Source organism: Varroa jacobsoni, unplaced genomic scaffold (genome assembly GCF_002532875.2).
Source record: "Varroa jacobsoni isolate VJ856 unplaced genomic scaffold, vjacob_1.0 scaffold_221, whole genome shotgun sequence".
Lineage (NCBI taxonomy): Eukaryota > Metazoa > Arthropoda > Arachnida > Mesostigmata > Varroidae > Varroa > Varroa jacobsoni.
In genome coordinates this window covers 516006-532271 of record NW_019213123.1, presented here as the reverse complement: position 1 = coordinate 532271, position 16266 = coordinate 516006, and the positions used below count along the sequence as shown (strand labels likewise).

General features: G+C 42.2%; 1 protein-coding gene and 2 long non-coding RNA genes across 5 annotated transcripts in view; 2 read left to right on the top strand and 1 right to left on the bottom strand.

The window, feature by feature from the left end:
- Positions 1–1853: 1853 nt before the first annotated feature.
- LOC111273733 (uncharacterized) overlaps positions 1854–16266 on the bottom strand; it is a 64417-nt gene continuing 50004 nt past the window's right edge. For both annotated transcript variants that reach the window (XM_022855632.2, XM_022855633.2), the window contains 4 exons: positions 10509–10696; positions 8012–8271; positions 4713–5211; positions 1854–3694 (listed from right to left, as the gene is read on the bottom strand). In XM_022855632.2, coding sequence (XP_022711367.1) covers positions 3549–3694; positions 4713–5211; positions 8012–8271; positions 10509–10696 — 1093 coding nt within the window. In that variant the 3' untranslated portion in view covers positions 1854–3548. The remainder of the gene's footprint in view (positions 3695–4712; positions 5212–8011; positions 8272–10508; positions 10697–16266) is intronic.
- The window catches only part of LOC111273744 (uncharacterized), a 31929-nt gene continuing 26994 nt past the window's right edge, over positions 11332–16266 (top strand). The window contains exons 1-2 of one of the 2 annotated variants that reach the window (XR_002688012.2): positions 11332–11591; positions 11782–12113. This is a non-coding gene — a long non-coding RNA (uncharacterized LOC111273744). Of the gene's footprint in view, positions 11592–11781; positions 12153–16266 lie in introns of those variants that run through there. The other variant, XR_002688011.1, reaches the window with a different exon arrangement.
- Positions 12431–14304, top strand: LOC111273745 (uncharacterized). The gene is made up of 2 exons (XR_002688013.2): positions 12431–13227; positions 13509–14304. It is a non-coding gene; the product is annotated as an uncharacterized LOC111273745 (long non-coding RNA).

Genomic DNA, 16266 nt, shown 5'->3' with positions numbered 1-16266 from the left:
TTAATACGTGACCGCTTCCTATAGTGGTTTTTTTTTCGGGTCTCAATGAAGCTTTTCGCAGTAGAAGCATCAGCATCCCACTGACTGCAAATACGTCGTCGCGTCCCTGACGTTTCTGCTTTTATCTATTGTGCCAACACTTGCCGCGTCCTGCGGCATTAATTTCATTGTTCTAGCCTTTATAGAAGACACTCAGCCACATCGATCGCCTACGTAAACGTCGTATAGCGTGACAACGTCAAAACTGACTACGAATCTTGATTGAACAGCGAGCCCAGCTAACGCCAAGATACTTTGTAAAATATACATATTAAAGCCTTACATTGAGTGTTATGTGCGTGACTGGAACCAAATCGACGCAAGTAGCAATGGTCTCCAACGGATAAGTGACAGCAGTATGTGTGACTATCGTTAAGTGTCAGTACAAAAAGCCTACATTTTTACGCTCAATCATTGCTACCTTGCTTGATGCGGCTCTCCAACGCATCAAAGGTCCCCTACAGCCGTTTGTTTGGAGCTAACCAACCGTACTAGACCTAAAACATGAAAATATTTATTATTTTAGCTTATTGCATTGGCAAGCAAATAACCTTGGGGACACATTTTTATTGTTTCATAGGGCAGCTGTTCGTTTCATTCGTTTAAAAGTACTCGATATACTCCGGCAGCACGTACTTTCGGTGAAAACCTTTATAACCTAAAGTAGAACGCCAGCCGGAACGTCAGCTGTGAGGATCTGGTTCGGCAAAACACTTTCTTGTGTAACGAAAGACGTAAGTTCTACATGGACTCAAAGCCGATCGAGCAGCGTGACTAACCAACAGGACCTAGGATAACATAGGCTCAGAACCGCGTATCAGACACGATAAGTCCTATATGAAACGTTACCTCGGCTAGTTTTGTATGCCAATTTTTAAGTCAGTGATACAGATTGAGGCAAGTTCGTATTGCGCTACACGAAAAGAAGCGTTCATGACATTATAGTCAGAACTGTTGTACTATTACGTACTGATCCGTAACAAACCTTAGCTATTTATCCTCAACGTTTTAAGTGCTCGGATCTTATATTTTAAATATTATATGGCGATATATGTTTGGCGTACTTTTGTGTTCTAAGATTTGTTTAGGCAACTATGGTCTTGCCAGTTGCAAGGGTCACCCGGTTGACGAATCTCCATGCGTGAAAACAATGAAATTTTGATCGACGACACGTTCGCCCTGTAGCCCCGAAAACAAAATCAGCGACAGAGATTGCGATGACAACAGCAGTTCTCACTACTGCCAAGCCTACAACAAATATAGAAGGACCGATTAATAATAATTCGGCCCAAATCCCGTATGATTCAGCCAGTCAGCCCAACGAAACGGTAAAAAGTAGCGAATTCCGGATTCAGTTAGCTGGCCCATAAAATCATGCGCTCAGCCATAGATGTCAACGCGCGCTCAGCAACACGAAAATCGATTATTGCTTTTGATCATTGTGCCAATATTAGAACTTCTGAGGTGAATAGAAATCCCTGTCGAGAATAGGATCGAGGGCAAAGGTATGGTGTTTGCAGAGAAAATGTCGCACTTTATTCGGCCTGCTTTGGTGTAAAAACTGCACAAAAACGAACTAGATATATCCAGTATTGATTCTTCAGTATCTGAGGCACTGTCGTGCCACCTTCCGTATATTGCCACGAGCTCATACAAAAAAATCTATTGGCACTGAAAGACTAGAGCAGTATTATACGACCTATCTATATTTATTGCGACCCAATAACGACAGGATGGATTATTTGATGATGTTTGATGATGCATTGTTTATTGATCTCCTTACTGTTTTTCGATTCTGTCGTTACTGTAGATGCTTTTTTTTTTTCTTTTTTTTTTTTTACTAGTTGTTGTTGTTAGAATCAATCGTTGCTCTTGTCATGGACCCAGTTGAACATTGCGGCTGTATGTATATTCAACTACGTAATGTTGTCGTCGCTTGGCTGCCATTCTTTCTGTATTATTTCGTTAGTTATCATCATCTCGTTATATAGTCCATCATCATAATTATTACTGTTAGATCTCTAGGATATTGAGCTTATTTGGCCCGTTCCGGCCATACCGGTCTATATAGCATAACATCTATACCGCCGAATAGTTGGAAACAGCGGGCCTCCATATCGAAAACAGGCGGAAGCATATCATTGCTGTTCGATTTTCGCTTTGCTTTGATAATAGTCTCGCTCTCTCGCTCTCTCTCTCTCTCTCTCTCGCTCGTTCTCTCTCTCTCTCTCTCTCTGAAGTCTTCTCGTGTGTCTTCGAACCTTCCTTTATACTAGCTATGCATTGCTTAACTTACAAAACGTGAGGCTGTGTGCGACATGTTGGCGTCATACATATGATTTTTAGCATCTATCTGGGCGATATCATCGTTCGTGATATTACTCGGTGTCCTTTCCTCAAATGTTTGTTCTTCTCACGATTCCACTAGCTATATTCTTCGTATAAGTAATTTGGCGACTATACTTAGAGCTCACGTTTTTCATGCTCAGAAATCGCAAATGGCAAACACGCGTTCGGTTTATATATTGTACAATTCAGCATTTACTCGACAATCAGTAGTAATCTCATAATTCTCGTAGGACCTCAGCGATAATATGTTTTTGTCTTCGAACATCAGAATAGACAAATCACGGCCAAATAATAGTCGACTGCAGTTCGTATGGTAGCGCCAATAGGGTCGTATCATCGCATGAATACATTAGATGTCTATATATATATATAGTGCCAATAATATAAATCTTCACTGGTAGCGTTTAGTAATAATAGCGCTAACTCCCGTTATCGCCATCTTCATTAGCTATGTATATATATATAGAAAATGCCGTATTAACAATTATCTACGATGATGAAATGAACATCGTTGGGTCATGCGTCACTGTAGTGATCTTTGTAGCCGTCTTTATTTTTCTGTTTTTGCCATTATACGTTTTGTTGTTCCCAAACCCGTGTGAAGTTCGACAGTACGCTTTTCATTGGATGTCGGTCAGGTTAGCGCGGTCGTTCACTGCCCTCTTGGCAAGTCCAGTACTTGAGTGACGCTGAACGACCGAGCTATGGCCAAGCTACGATGGTAGCAGATCAGCGGACGCCTGACGTCAATGAAGTGCGAACGTCGCTTCCGCGCAGTGGTGACAATCGCGAACGCGTTCTCCTTCGGTGTTTCATTCATTTTCCTGGTTTTTTGCTCTAACATGAAGCACATCATCAATTATCACACGCTCATATTTATCTCAAGCAAGTTAGTAATGCCTAGCCAATACATATGGCTTTTTGTAGTGACTTCGGGATACGGCCTCTGTTGAAGAATATACCAAGGAATTGGTTATTCATAGGTAAGCGGTATTTTTTGTAGATGGATCTTTTTCAATTTTTTACGTACAACCCGTTGCTACGTAAATAGTATCTCTTGTCTCTTTGGCGGACCGCTCGGGCAGATGCTGTTGTTGATGTTGAGTGCCCAGACCACGGCGTTTTGCCGGAGACAGGGCGGTGTCGTAACTAGGCGCCAGTTAACCGGCAGCCTTCTCGAGCTTGATCATCTCAAGGATACCGTCCTGCATTTCCTTGACCGCCTGGAACTCAGTGAGACCCATGCGCCTCTTGTTCGAAATATCATAGACGCCACCCTCGGACTCGGTATGCTCGCCGCGGGTACCTATAGTTACACAAAAAGTGTGCGCACAGCTGTTTTTAGTAACAGTCAGAAGCGCTAAAGCGTAATAAAGGAACTATTCACAACTACATTTGTTAAATAGACTGCCCCATTTTCACAAAAGCTGTAGTCTTGCAGGGTTTAGGGTAGAGAAGGGAGATACTTTAATTATAATGTTTCATTTCTATATTGGAACGAGACAAGTGGCCTAGTCTATTATACTTCCAGAACATTGCGCTTCGTTTACATTGCAAACCAAAGGGCATACAGGCCCAAAAGAATCACTTTCGGCTTCTGTATAGGACGATAATTCATTTATGCGCATAGCTCTCAAAACGTTTAATTCTCATTATGACTAAACATAATTAAAAGGAAGGTTAGAAATATTTTCCTTTGCTACCAAAATAATGTTGGATGGATGCTTCGTTTTCTTATGAATAGGATTTCATAGAAATCGATACGCCCAACAAGGAAAAGCTTGGTCTGGTACCTCCCCTTCTTCTCACAAGCAATTATATGATCCTGCTTAATTCTAACAACCAATCGTTATTATATTCGGAACTGAGCTCGAACAGAAGTTACACCTACTGCTTACATATGTATGTATATATATAAGGGCTAAACTTCTTACTGTTGTTGCCCTATCATTATCGCGCTTGCCCAACTCTATGATAACTAAGAGAATGATCAGCTCTGTGGACTCATTTTGACTCTACTTACATTGCACATCAGGATAAATGACGGTACTGACTGTTTAGGCCTATTTATGCCGATGTCTATTCCGCGAATGGCAGTCATCTTTTTTAATCGGACTAAGTTAATCCTATTGATTTGTGAGTGTAGCTTACGTGCCCATGTATAAACGAGTATATATAAAAACCTTTTACAACCTCTAAACTGACCTCGCTGGAGCTGACAAACAAAAATACTGTCAAACGATCTGGCTGATTCTCTTCGATTAGTTCCCGCTGTGCTTGTTTGTATATATTTTTTTTATACTGTGCTATTATGAAAAACTTACCGCGGACCTGGAGGGAGTACTTGGACGCGATGTCCTCGAGTTTGGCGCGATCGGCGGCCAGCTTAGGCAGGGCAATGTGCACAGAGGCACGGATCGTGGTGCCGAGATTAGTCGGGCAGAAGGTAAGGTAACCAAGACGATCGTCACGCGAGAACGGCAGTTTGGCCTCGATTGCCTTGACGGCCGTGACCAAACGGCCGAACACTTGCTTTAGGTCCCCACCTTTTTGCATTGAAATGATCCTAAGGTGATCCTCTTCGTTGCACCAGACTAAGAAGGTCTTGGCGTCGTTGTGGTAGATACCGCGTCCAGAGGGCCAGTAGCGGCACGCGTTGGCGGCTTGTAAGAAACGGTCACCCTCTTTAAAGAGGAAGTGATCATCGATTAGCTGCTGCTGGGTGGCCTTGTCCATGCCGGTTAGCGGGTAGTAAGTGCCCTTGAGCTCGCCATCAAGACCCTTCAGAGTCGTGGACACCTTCTCCTCCATCTCCTTGTATTGCTGTTTAGGTCGCAAGTGCCCATCACGGTATTTAGAGACGAGTAGTTGTGAAGCAAAACAGCACGGGATTATGAAACAGAAAAGGTAAACCCGAAGATGATAAGAAACGTTACATCTAATAAAGTAAGTAATTGCGTTTGAACGAAGGGCTTACGAGGCACAGAAGATCTATATCTATTTTTGTTTTTTCTAGAAATTAATTGTTTAAAAGGCTAGTAAATATATTCATAGGGCACATTAACGAGCAACTCATCATCTTAAGCTCTATCACATAAACGGGTGTTGTACAATCAACTAAACAAACATGTAAACTATATACTAATAAAAACTTTGACACCCATTCGGCAGTAATCATTTATTAGCTGGTTATTTCGGAACGGCAAGTTGCTTCCACTCCCACAAATAACTTGTTGTGTGCTGTATATTTTTCTGTCCTATTTATTGACTCTACTGTTCGACCCAACTTCGTAATGGTTATGGTCCATTGGTTATTTGTCGAGCGTTCAAGTCTCTAAACTTAGAAATATTTACTATAGCGTCCACGCAATAACGGCCTATTGTCGGCCGTCCAATCTACTACTCCGCTCCCTTCCCATGAAGCGGAATTATTTACTTTGGTACTATTACATGATATATTCCTTTCAGCAGAGGTACCTTCGTGCGTGTTTCAATCTAATAAGTCCTACGTCCAGTGAGTTTAGTGAGAGAGAATAGCAAGGCTAAAAGAACGTGGATTCACGTGTGGCTTGTATCTATCCCGTCTAACATGTAACTATAATGGTAGGACTCTCTTACTCCCCCCTCTCCCTCTCTCTCTCTCTCTCTCTCTATATATATATATATATATATATATATATATATATATAGTCCCTAAAATCTCTTAGGGAGTAGTGTAATGGTTGTGACTGGAAGTTGTCATACGATACAATGCCAACAAAGACACTTCCATGATTCGCCATGCGTCGATAGAGTCGTCATAAGACTTACGATCCTTACTCGCTGCCGTTATCTCTGAGACCAAATTCTACATATAGCAATCCGCTAATCTTAACTTAAAAGAGGAAAAGGCGGGGCAAGGAGATCGAAGGTTCTCTCCCAACCAAGCAGTCAGCCAACTGTTGGGAACTCTGGAGTCTGTGGAGCAGTAAAGCACGCACGCCACAACTGCCCTTTACGGTTCAGCGGAAGTCAGTTGGAGACGTCGTTCTTATGTTTAAGAAACTTAATCGTCAGACTTGCGGTATCATTACTGCAACCAATACAGTATGGCTAATGCGGCTCGCCACGTTCGCACCTCTGCGTGGGGCTTTTGTGAACGACGAGACGGACCGCCGTGTTGCTTTCTACGGTGGCGGTACAGGGGTTTAGCGTTCAAAATGTTCGTTACTGAACAGGCGCATAGTTATTACGTCCTCCTCCTGTTGTTGCTGTTACAAGACAGACAAGGCTTTTGGATAATGAAAACAATAGCAGGGATAAAAACGACCTCTCTGTTATTCTCTCATGGTTGGTTTTCGAATCTATTCAATTAGTCCATTGAACACAGCACGGGATTTTTCTCAAAATAAGGAGCGGGCGTATGGCAAAGAAATCAATCTTCGGTGAGTTTTAGAAATAACTTAAGTTAATGGGCGTTTGATTGAAAAATAAAGGAATTTATATTCTAGGAATATTGCTACATGAAGGGCCCTTAATTATCCAGCTATGAAGTATATCTATTTCGCTGTTGAGTAGTTTTTATTATTAATGAGAAAGATAACATGCCATCGTCAAAGTTGATAAAAAAAAAAGTTGATTATGACAAAGTCAGCTTGTTTGCCACGACGATTACTAACTGCGCAAATACGAAATTCGGCCTAATTTTTTTACGAGCGATAGAGTTATTTTTGCAATTTTTACGTCGCTAATATTATCACTATTTTCTTCTGAAAAGAAAAATACGAAACACAAATGGAAGCCATAAATACAGTTTAATGTCTACTTATCAGCAAATAATTTCAACCGCTATCAATAATTGAGCTCTTAAGTCGAGTTGTAACCTGCGAAAAAGTAAGTGTTCGACCAATTGAAAATACACGCACGTATGTAACCTAACGGGACGCTAGATTTGGACTAAGGTGCCCCCACCTCGTTTTCACACATACCATCTTCTTAAAGAATATAGCGAAACGCGCCTCTGATTTGCATCTATGCTGCAGATGAATTTCGACTATAAATACATGCGCCATCTTTCTTTCAGGTTCAATATCTACAACAAATTCGTGACGCTTACAGAATGGAACGTGTGCATACATTGCCCCTCCACTTATATATATATCTCTAACTAAAATAATTGATTGCCGAACATACGTCATTGCTACGCCTAGCAAACTAAGTTGTGCCATAAAGGATATTCAATTCATAGAGAGCGGTCCCTACCACTTGTTCTTGCGTGACAACCATTGTAATACATAGTCGATCTGTGATACAATCATATTGAATTGTATCTACGTTGAAGACACGTTTGTCGTCGCAAGAATAATATACATGACATCGCGCTTGACGCCAGAATGTGTGCTATATTGAGCGAAGTCATGGAGGCTGCCAGTTTTTTAAACTTTCATTTATGTTTCCTTCCAGATAGGAGCATTTTTTCAAACATGATAACATGTTTTTTATGTGCAAGCACAAACAATTACGTCTAGAGTGGCTTGCGAAAACATTGTCTTGGCAGTAAATCTACTGGTATAAATGACAGGAGAATACAACCTTGTTTAGCCTAGTTTAATTTGTAGCACATGTTGCTACATAGAACACTTACCGCCTCAGTGAGACAGGGATTGAAGGGGTAGCCTTGGAGGGAGCGACCGCACCGGACACGCGTCGAGATGACAAATTTTCCTTCGGGGTCGACATTAACGAGCTGGTTGAGGTCGCCGAAGTCAGACGGGGGGTGTTTGTCCGTTGGCTTGAAGCCTTGATGGTAGTCATCGATGATGGGATCGAACAGGGGAGCGAATGTCTTATACGATTCAGCATCAGGCGCGTATACGCCGACGCCCGAGTCCAGGTTCTCCATACCTGCGCACCGAGAAATGTTACAGATACGCAATATAAAAAAAATTGCCACCGTTTTGGGATAGTACATTCATATGAACAGAAATATATAGTATATTTTTCCTATGGATTACTATTTGAGTAGCAAAAAAAGATCAGACAAGGACTGAACCTTCGTTTGTATTTGTCGTTTCCACTATATTTTGCGCGCAGCTGATAGGCGGGCTCCCTGCTTTAATGACGGACTCTTTAGGTACAAACGCTTTACGCGTTTGGACTTAATTCGTTAGGCAAGTTAAAACGTCTTTGGAAGCTTTTACTTTTTGTCCAAGTAGAGTGATTTCTATTAATCAAATACTGACAATAATGGATCCTCGATCCTTGAATAATCATTACATTAGGTTGCTAGCACTAGGTTTAATAAATGCGCTTTGTACCAAAAACACAGTGTTAAGTAAAGGACATTGTGTCTTTGACGGGATCAGCTAACAGCTCACACAACTCATCTGTCGCAGTATGTGATAAAAAGTTCGGAATAGCCTTCCGCGGCGGGAAGGCCGTCATTCTGCCTCGGTATGTTTTTAGACTTATCGCTACCTTACCGAAACCTCAAATTCTGTAAACTTTAAGGATGGCTGATTGGTAATTTTTACGTTAGTTATTTACGAGTGGGTCTACCAGAAGAGGACCAACCAGCAGGCTATATAGCATTCATTGTATCGTAAGTGTTTCTTGAAACAATTGGGAGCTTGCTGAGATAAGCGTAATGAATCACGTAATGCTACTATAAGAATAGTTGTTGTCAAGAGTCGAAATAGCCCTTTGCCTGGTCCATGGGGATGGAATCAAGATCAGTCACCGTGCTATCGTGCTCTTAGTACATACCTAAATATAGTAACGGTTTACTGGCTAGTCTCAAAGAGCATCGAACATGAAATTTTCAGTGCAACCAACGACGAATGATTGGCTTGGAGAAAATCTAGAATGGATCGACAACAGCTCCTAATATCCGGCGTTCACTGAGCTAGCGACCATCGCTGACATGGAACGCAAAAGTCCACTGTATATATATATATATATATGTGTGCAACGATCAGAATTGGGCTTGTAGCAGAGCTGATCGGTCTTACGCTTGAAAACTTTCTACAATGTTCTAGCGTTACTCGTTGTGTGTTCATGATTCCATATGTTACATTAGGACAAGATAACTATGGGCGTTGGTCGATCAAATCGTGGTAGATCACAGCGAACAAATAGAATCAAGACAACGACCTTCATGGTTAGACCAGGATGGGTGATTACTATTTGCGTTCATACAAATACAAAATTTCTTAGTCCGCAATTCATCGAAATATTACCTCTAGAAATATTACCACTTGTCGATATCTAATACTGTGACGACACCTTAAATTTTCATAGACGTAAAATATATCTATGATTTGATACGAAGTTGCTACTATTTCGGTCACAGGGCGAAATTCAGAAATAGAAGCATCGAAACCACCAACTGCTATTTGTGCAGACACATCAGAATTTGGTTACCAAGCAAGCGGTTGCTCCAGAAAATTTTAGCTCTTATTTACTCGGTTAGACCTCATACATACATTAGGCCTAATAAATTCAGGCTTTTCATTTGCAGAGTGAATGGGAGTCTGCTAAAGAGCTGTGTACGCTTGTGACCCTGAACCTTTATTTGCCTGGATGGGTGCCAAAATTCTGTGACCCCGCTTCTGACCGTTATAAAGCCAAAAGCGGCTCGAGCTAAGGGCGCTGCCTGAATCGATCAGGCTGAATGCACACCAGTAACCGTAAGGGTTTGACCTAACGAATCTCAACTGTTTAGATCATTTGAACGCCAGCAATCACGTTGAATGGGATCTCTAAAAGTACAGAAACCAATTCAGAGGCGGTAGAATGGATGCTTAATTTATGTTCACAGGATTAAGCTGAGGAGACTGTTCTTGCATGCAATCAGTCTAAGAAGTGGTCAGTGGCACTACTATTAACCCATTCATTCTATTACCTACCTGCGGATATTGATCAGCTCTGGCTGTGTATGAGGGGTGTTGATTTGATTTTGGAACAGGCGAACCCTCGGATTCGTATGAGCATCGGACTACGACAAAGTGGATAATCGATTTATCCATTTATGACGCATCTATGGAGCAGGTAGGTGGTTCACGCTTGACTACACACGTTTAACCCTCCCTTCGAGATGAGCTGAGCTGTAGCACTTTAAAATATCGAATAATAGAACTCACCGGATTGAACGACATCCAGGAGCGACGCGCCCATGCCAGTCTTCTTATCTTTCAGCTGGTCAAGCACTTCACGGGTGAGGTACTTCTTGAGAAGCGACTTGCAGTCGGCCGCCCCCTGCAGCTTGGCAAAGCCAGCCTCAAGTTTATCCTTAATGGCCTGGTCAACCATAATGTTTGTCGTGGTGCACCTTCAAAAATCAGACGAAACCCGTCAGTGACAAATCGAAGTCTGGTCTGTGCTCTTATAGTGCTCGGCCGCGAGATTCTCGCGAGCGTCTATCAAGGAGGGTGCGGCGGTTGCACGAAGACTTTCTATGTAACTATAAATACGCTCCTGCGTGAAACCAGCGCGCACGGCTCACCAAGCGACGAGCAAATAGGCTGAATATTCGACTGGCCAGTAGTTAAGCGGTCAGTTCAAGGCTTGCTTGGGTAGAATTATGGAGCGTGAATTTTCTATAGAAATCAGATAAAGTAACGTGACTTGAAGCTCGACAACGAATTGCGTTCTTCTATAGTCGGCATTGACTAACAGAAAAACAATGCGACCCTAACAGATAGTAACACTGAATCACTGATATTATTAAACTGAGGATCTAGTTGGCTTCAAGGTAATTTCGCAAACAGTCTACCCGTTACGGTTCACAAATGGGCGAGCTGTTTCCGGAACTTTGCATTAGCATGAAAACGTGTGGTTAGATCACATTCGAACAATATTATTCATCCTATAGATACATATATATTTTTATATATACGATTAGTGAGACGCTGCAATTTCGGTGCACCCTCTATCGAGAATTCGGTAGAAAGTGTACGAACTTAGGGCAAGCAGCCGTGGGAAGGGAAGCGATGCGGTAGTGTTAGGGTAAGTGAAAGGCCTTCTGTGAGACAAGCTTTCTGTACATTGAGCGGCACATCAGCAGTCGTACGCGCTGACTAACAGCTTTACTAAGTGCCCTCTGTGTCGTGCTTCAAAGGGCGAGACAAACAGCGAGAGTATAGAGCCGTCGTCAAGGTGAAGGGCTGGTGAACACTGGGAGGTGTTGGCGTTCGTCTCAAAAACGAGCCCTAAGAAGATGACAAGTAGGAACAAAGTTGCATAATTTGTATCCAAATAATGTCACCTAAATACATTGAACGTGCCAACGTATTGCATGTGGTTTTTTGGTTAATGAAAACTTAACGACGGTGAGATAAGAGTGACAAGCCGATTGAGGCCTGACATGAAGGGTATATCTTCTCCCTAGAATAATAACGCTTCGTTTCTACACAGGACACAATAGTGGCAGAACTCAATAGCACCAGCAGCAGGACCACCAAAACAATCAAAAAGAGGACGGCGATAGCTTCTGACTGGACAACAAAGGCAAAGTGCCCGTATTTCATTTGTCAGAACACGCTACGTACGCTCCACCCATGGTGAACGTCCGTTACAGACAAGTATGGCTTGTTATTCTTTTTCAGTTTCTCCTATGTGGTGTAGACGAGCAGGATCAGAAGATAATGAACGCAGCCGCCTTCTCTACTCCTTTAGGCACAGGCAGGTGACGACTAACATCGAAGGGGTATGAAGGCTAATCAGAACAAGGTTATGATATGCTAAAGGTACAATAAAACATTACGCGATCGGCCATCACTAGTTTAGACTATGATTTTTGCTTTAATCAAAAGTGGTGAAAAATGACTGTTGATGAGATTATAATCTCAATCCATTTGGTGTTTGGTCTGCCCCTAGGGGTCAGTTAGGAGGCATGCCTCAAGGTGATAGTTGGCAAGGTGCTAGCGTCTGCTTGAGCTGTTTCTGTCGGGAAACGTCGCTTCGGATACATATTTTTCCGTGTTTTTGATGCTCTTTCTTTTTTTTTACTTGTTTAATTTGGACACAACGCACTGGTTCTGTGTTGCTGACGGTAGACGGGAGCTGATTTTGATATGAGCTATCACACACACACACACGCACACGACGGACGAGAAGAACTTCGGCGGTTCAGAACGGTACGAGCTGGAAGGGACGCGTAGTTTCACTTGGGGACCCAAAATCACTGTGAACTTTCGACTAAACTTTGTTCAAAGATAGCAGAGGAGCGTAATCAGCGACTCCTGCCGAAACCACCCCAACGGACGTTCAATGGATTGCTTGAAGTAGGGTCACGGACAGATACGATCGCAACGCGCTACGAGCGTTGTTATGTACTGTCTCTCACGACACTCATAGTGCCAGTGAGTTTATTGGATCGGTGGCAGTCTTGGAAGCGGTGGCAGTTTGCCTTCGGATGGGAAAGGGTACTCCGGGCGCGTCGATTTTTGCCTTTGGATGGTTTCCCTTCTAACTGCTGCTCCACCACTATCCTAGCCAGTCCCCTGCTTTCCCTTTAGACGTTCGCTTTAAGGAGAAAGCCTCTATTTCTGGCTTTCCACGCAGCGAGGCAGATCTTCTCTGTTCTCGTCCGCTTGTGACTGCCAGGATCGCTGCCTGGATAGCTGCCTGCCGTGCCAACAGCAGTGTGGGCGCAAAACGAGGCACGGGGCAGATCAAGCTGGCAGGAGGTTCAGAATCTGTCTGAGCAACCTGGCTCGCAGAACGAGGAGGAGGGCAGACCTTGGTAGTCCTTGGCGTGTTCTGTGCGGACGCGTTCGCTCGCACAGTCATCAAAACGAGACGGCAAAGGACACACATTTAGATCTATCTAAATAGAATAGCAAGGACGTTGACTCAAATGTAAGATAGAGAAATTTACTCGGAGCATAAAATCGTGTTTGCGAAAAGTGTCTTGACGTTGTTACAACAGCAAAAAGAAACATTGTTACACCTCTGTTTGCATTCAGCTCGATTCAATCGAGATGGACGAATTTATAGCTTTTACGTCAAATAGAATTGTTATGCCAAACTTCTTTAATGTATATCAAAACTAAGTGCGGTCCATGCGTTTGTTAGGTGTGCAGAAAAGTATCTGCCAGTTAACTTTTATTCTGCTCTCTTTTATTCGGTCATCAACGCAGAACTTCGAATGTCCATGTCAAGTTAAATGTGCGTCATATATACGTCGACTTGGGTGCGTTTTCGTCTTGGATGGAATAAAAATCAGTGCAGAAATAGCGTAGGCATCGTACATGTATATACCTAAAACTCAATGACCTTGCCGGGACCACGAACTAGCTCAGACAAGCTATTCGACCTATCTCGACCTGTACAAATATGCCAGGCTGACCGTGGTGTTACCGGTGGAAAACAGAATCTGCGCGAATTAAAAGGGACAAGGAAGTTATTACCTACGAGTTTCAGTCACGCTGTTTCATTCCTAGGACCTGGCGACGGTAAAGAGCGCTCGCTTAGAGCAACTGGAAAAGATATTTACGGCGAACCGTTGCTAGCTTTTAGTCATTCTATCGCCTGTTTATCCTAAAAATCTTATCATTTGCGAACGAATACTACAGAAAACAATACGTAGCCATATGATTTAAGTTACAAAAAAAAAAATTACTACGACCAATTAAGCTAAATTGAAGTAAAGTGTATCGTGATTATTTGATGAAAGGTGCTTTATCTTAACAGGGAATGATGTATAGCTATGCCCAGTGCTGAAGTTGTCGTACGGCCACCGCAACACTACGATATGTCAGTTCAATTGAAATATCCTCTAGCTAATGAAAAACAACATGGCGTTATGTTGTAGACAAAACGCGACCGATACTACCATAACAGTGTACACGTATCTGTTACAGATACTCATGGATACCACGCTACATGATGATAGCTCAAAAATTCGTACAATAAAACACTACAATTTATAGCGCATAGCATCGTGTGTCCACTTTAGTATTCGTTGGATTTCATTAAACTACCATATGAAATGAAGTGCTAACGACTAGCATCTGAAACAAAAAAAAAAAAAAAAAAGCCCAAACGATTGACTGAAAAAAATGTGTATGATAGTAATATTAGCTCTTTGACTAGGATCATGAATATTCATCCAGTCACTCGTATGGCAGAAGCGCCCAAGGACAGGGGAGTAAGGACCATTTCAGGAACATCTAGGTGGAGGCAATATAAACAGTAAGCGAGCTCAAAGTGAATGGGTTTCCCTATAAAATATATATAACCATCTTCTTTTCTCATTTCGGGTTTGAAATGTTAAAGGATTATTGAGGTCACTAAGACGTCATAGTGGGTTCACCCCACTAGAGCATTGCAGTTCTTCTTCCCATAGAAGAAGGATTTTAATGTAAGGGCAACCCGAAGAGGTTTGATCTACTGTGAAGTCTTGCGTTCTCCAACCTTTACTGACGCAGGTGAACCATAATCAGGGGTTTTAATAGCAAATATTCAGGTGGAAATGACGTGAGATGTTTTCAAACTACGTCTTTACCATTTATGTATCGGTTTCGGAATGAGTACGTCACGTAATGGAGGCCGCTGTCTTGCTAAACTGTTGGCATATAGAATGACAGGCTTATATGCCTCGCATACTTAGGCTGTATTGTCCCACGATGTTGGATTTTCACAGAGGGACAACTGATCTCAGTTAGTCGGACTCGGAGCATCAGAAAAAATGGTACTATGACTCATTGTGGCATCTTAAAACGTTGGGTCTGATGTAATACATTTGGGACGTTGCCAAGCATCGTTTCGTCTAAACTAGCTATATCCGGATCGTCACGACGACGTCTGACGTGTGTGGTCTGACTAAGTGACCCAACAACAGACAGTTTTTATATAAGAGCATGTTTTTTGAAAAAAAAAATGTGGAACATAATACAATTATATAATGCGAAATATAGGGCGTCTTCATTGCTCCAATTCACGCTCAACTTTTTATTATGGTATTCACCTGATCTTTGCTTATTAACATCGTTCGTAGAGTTTGAAACTACTTCCGAAAATCGTAAGAGTACATAAGGTGCCTATCTATGCCATACGCATGCAACGTAAGCCTTAACAAAGAGCGTAACTAGTCAAACTCTATTAGAAGGTACAATATGTCAAAGCGAACCTTAGGCAGATGATATCATTAAGGCACACTGAACGTATCAACAGGAAAACCAAAAAGGAAGGACGATTATACCGAAAAGGCACAATCGGATCCGTCTGTTGAGAAATATGCGTTTAGATAACTGAAATCTAGATAAAGTTGATTTGTATACGATAACAACGCGGAACACTTATTTTTCGAATCGTACTTATGTTGTCTTGTCGTTGGTTGCCTGGCCTTCATTGCTTTTTCTCCTCCCCTGACAAGGACAAGTGGGCGTTCTCGTTCGCAGTGACACAGACTGGGCCAGAGACAATCTTTCAGTTGATGTCTTCGGGCCGAGCAGCTAAGCAAGGTTATTTAAACGGTTCAACGACACCCTGTCTAACCCAAAACACCGGGTAGACAGATATTCTATGATACAACCATAGCTAAAATCGTGCTACATCCTGTGTAGACAAAGCGTATCTGCCAGGGACGTAGTAATCTCTCTGTCCTAAGATCGTAGCCTCCCGCTAGAATTACATATTTACCGAACACGTTACGTGTTTATCCGTTCTTAATGTTATCTCACGACCTTCAAGCTGGAACTCTCGCTTAGGACATACCTTTATGGTCAACTATTTGCTTCAGCCAATTCGTAAGGTGAAGTTATGAGAAACATTTCTGTCAGGAAATTTAAATTAGTAGTTATCATATAATTTAAGAAAAAAAAAAAAAACGAAAGTTAGAACTATAAAAGGAAAACATTTTTTTTTCTGCCTCCAAATGTGCGTAGTTATTCAGAC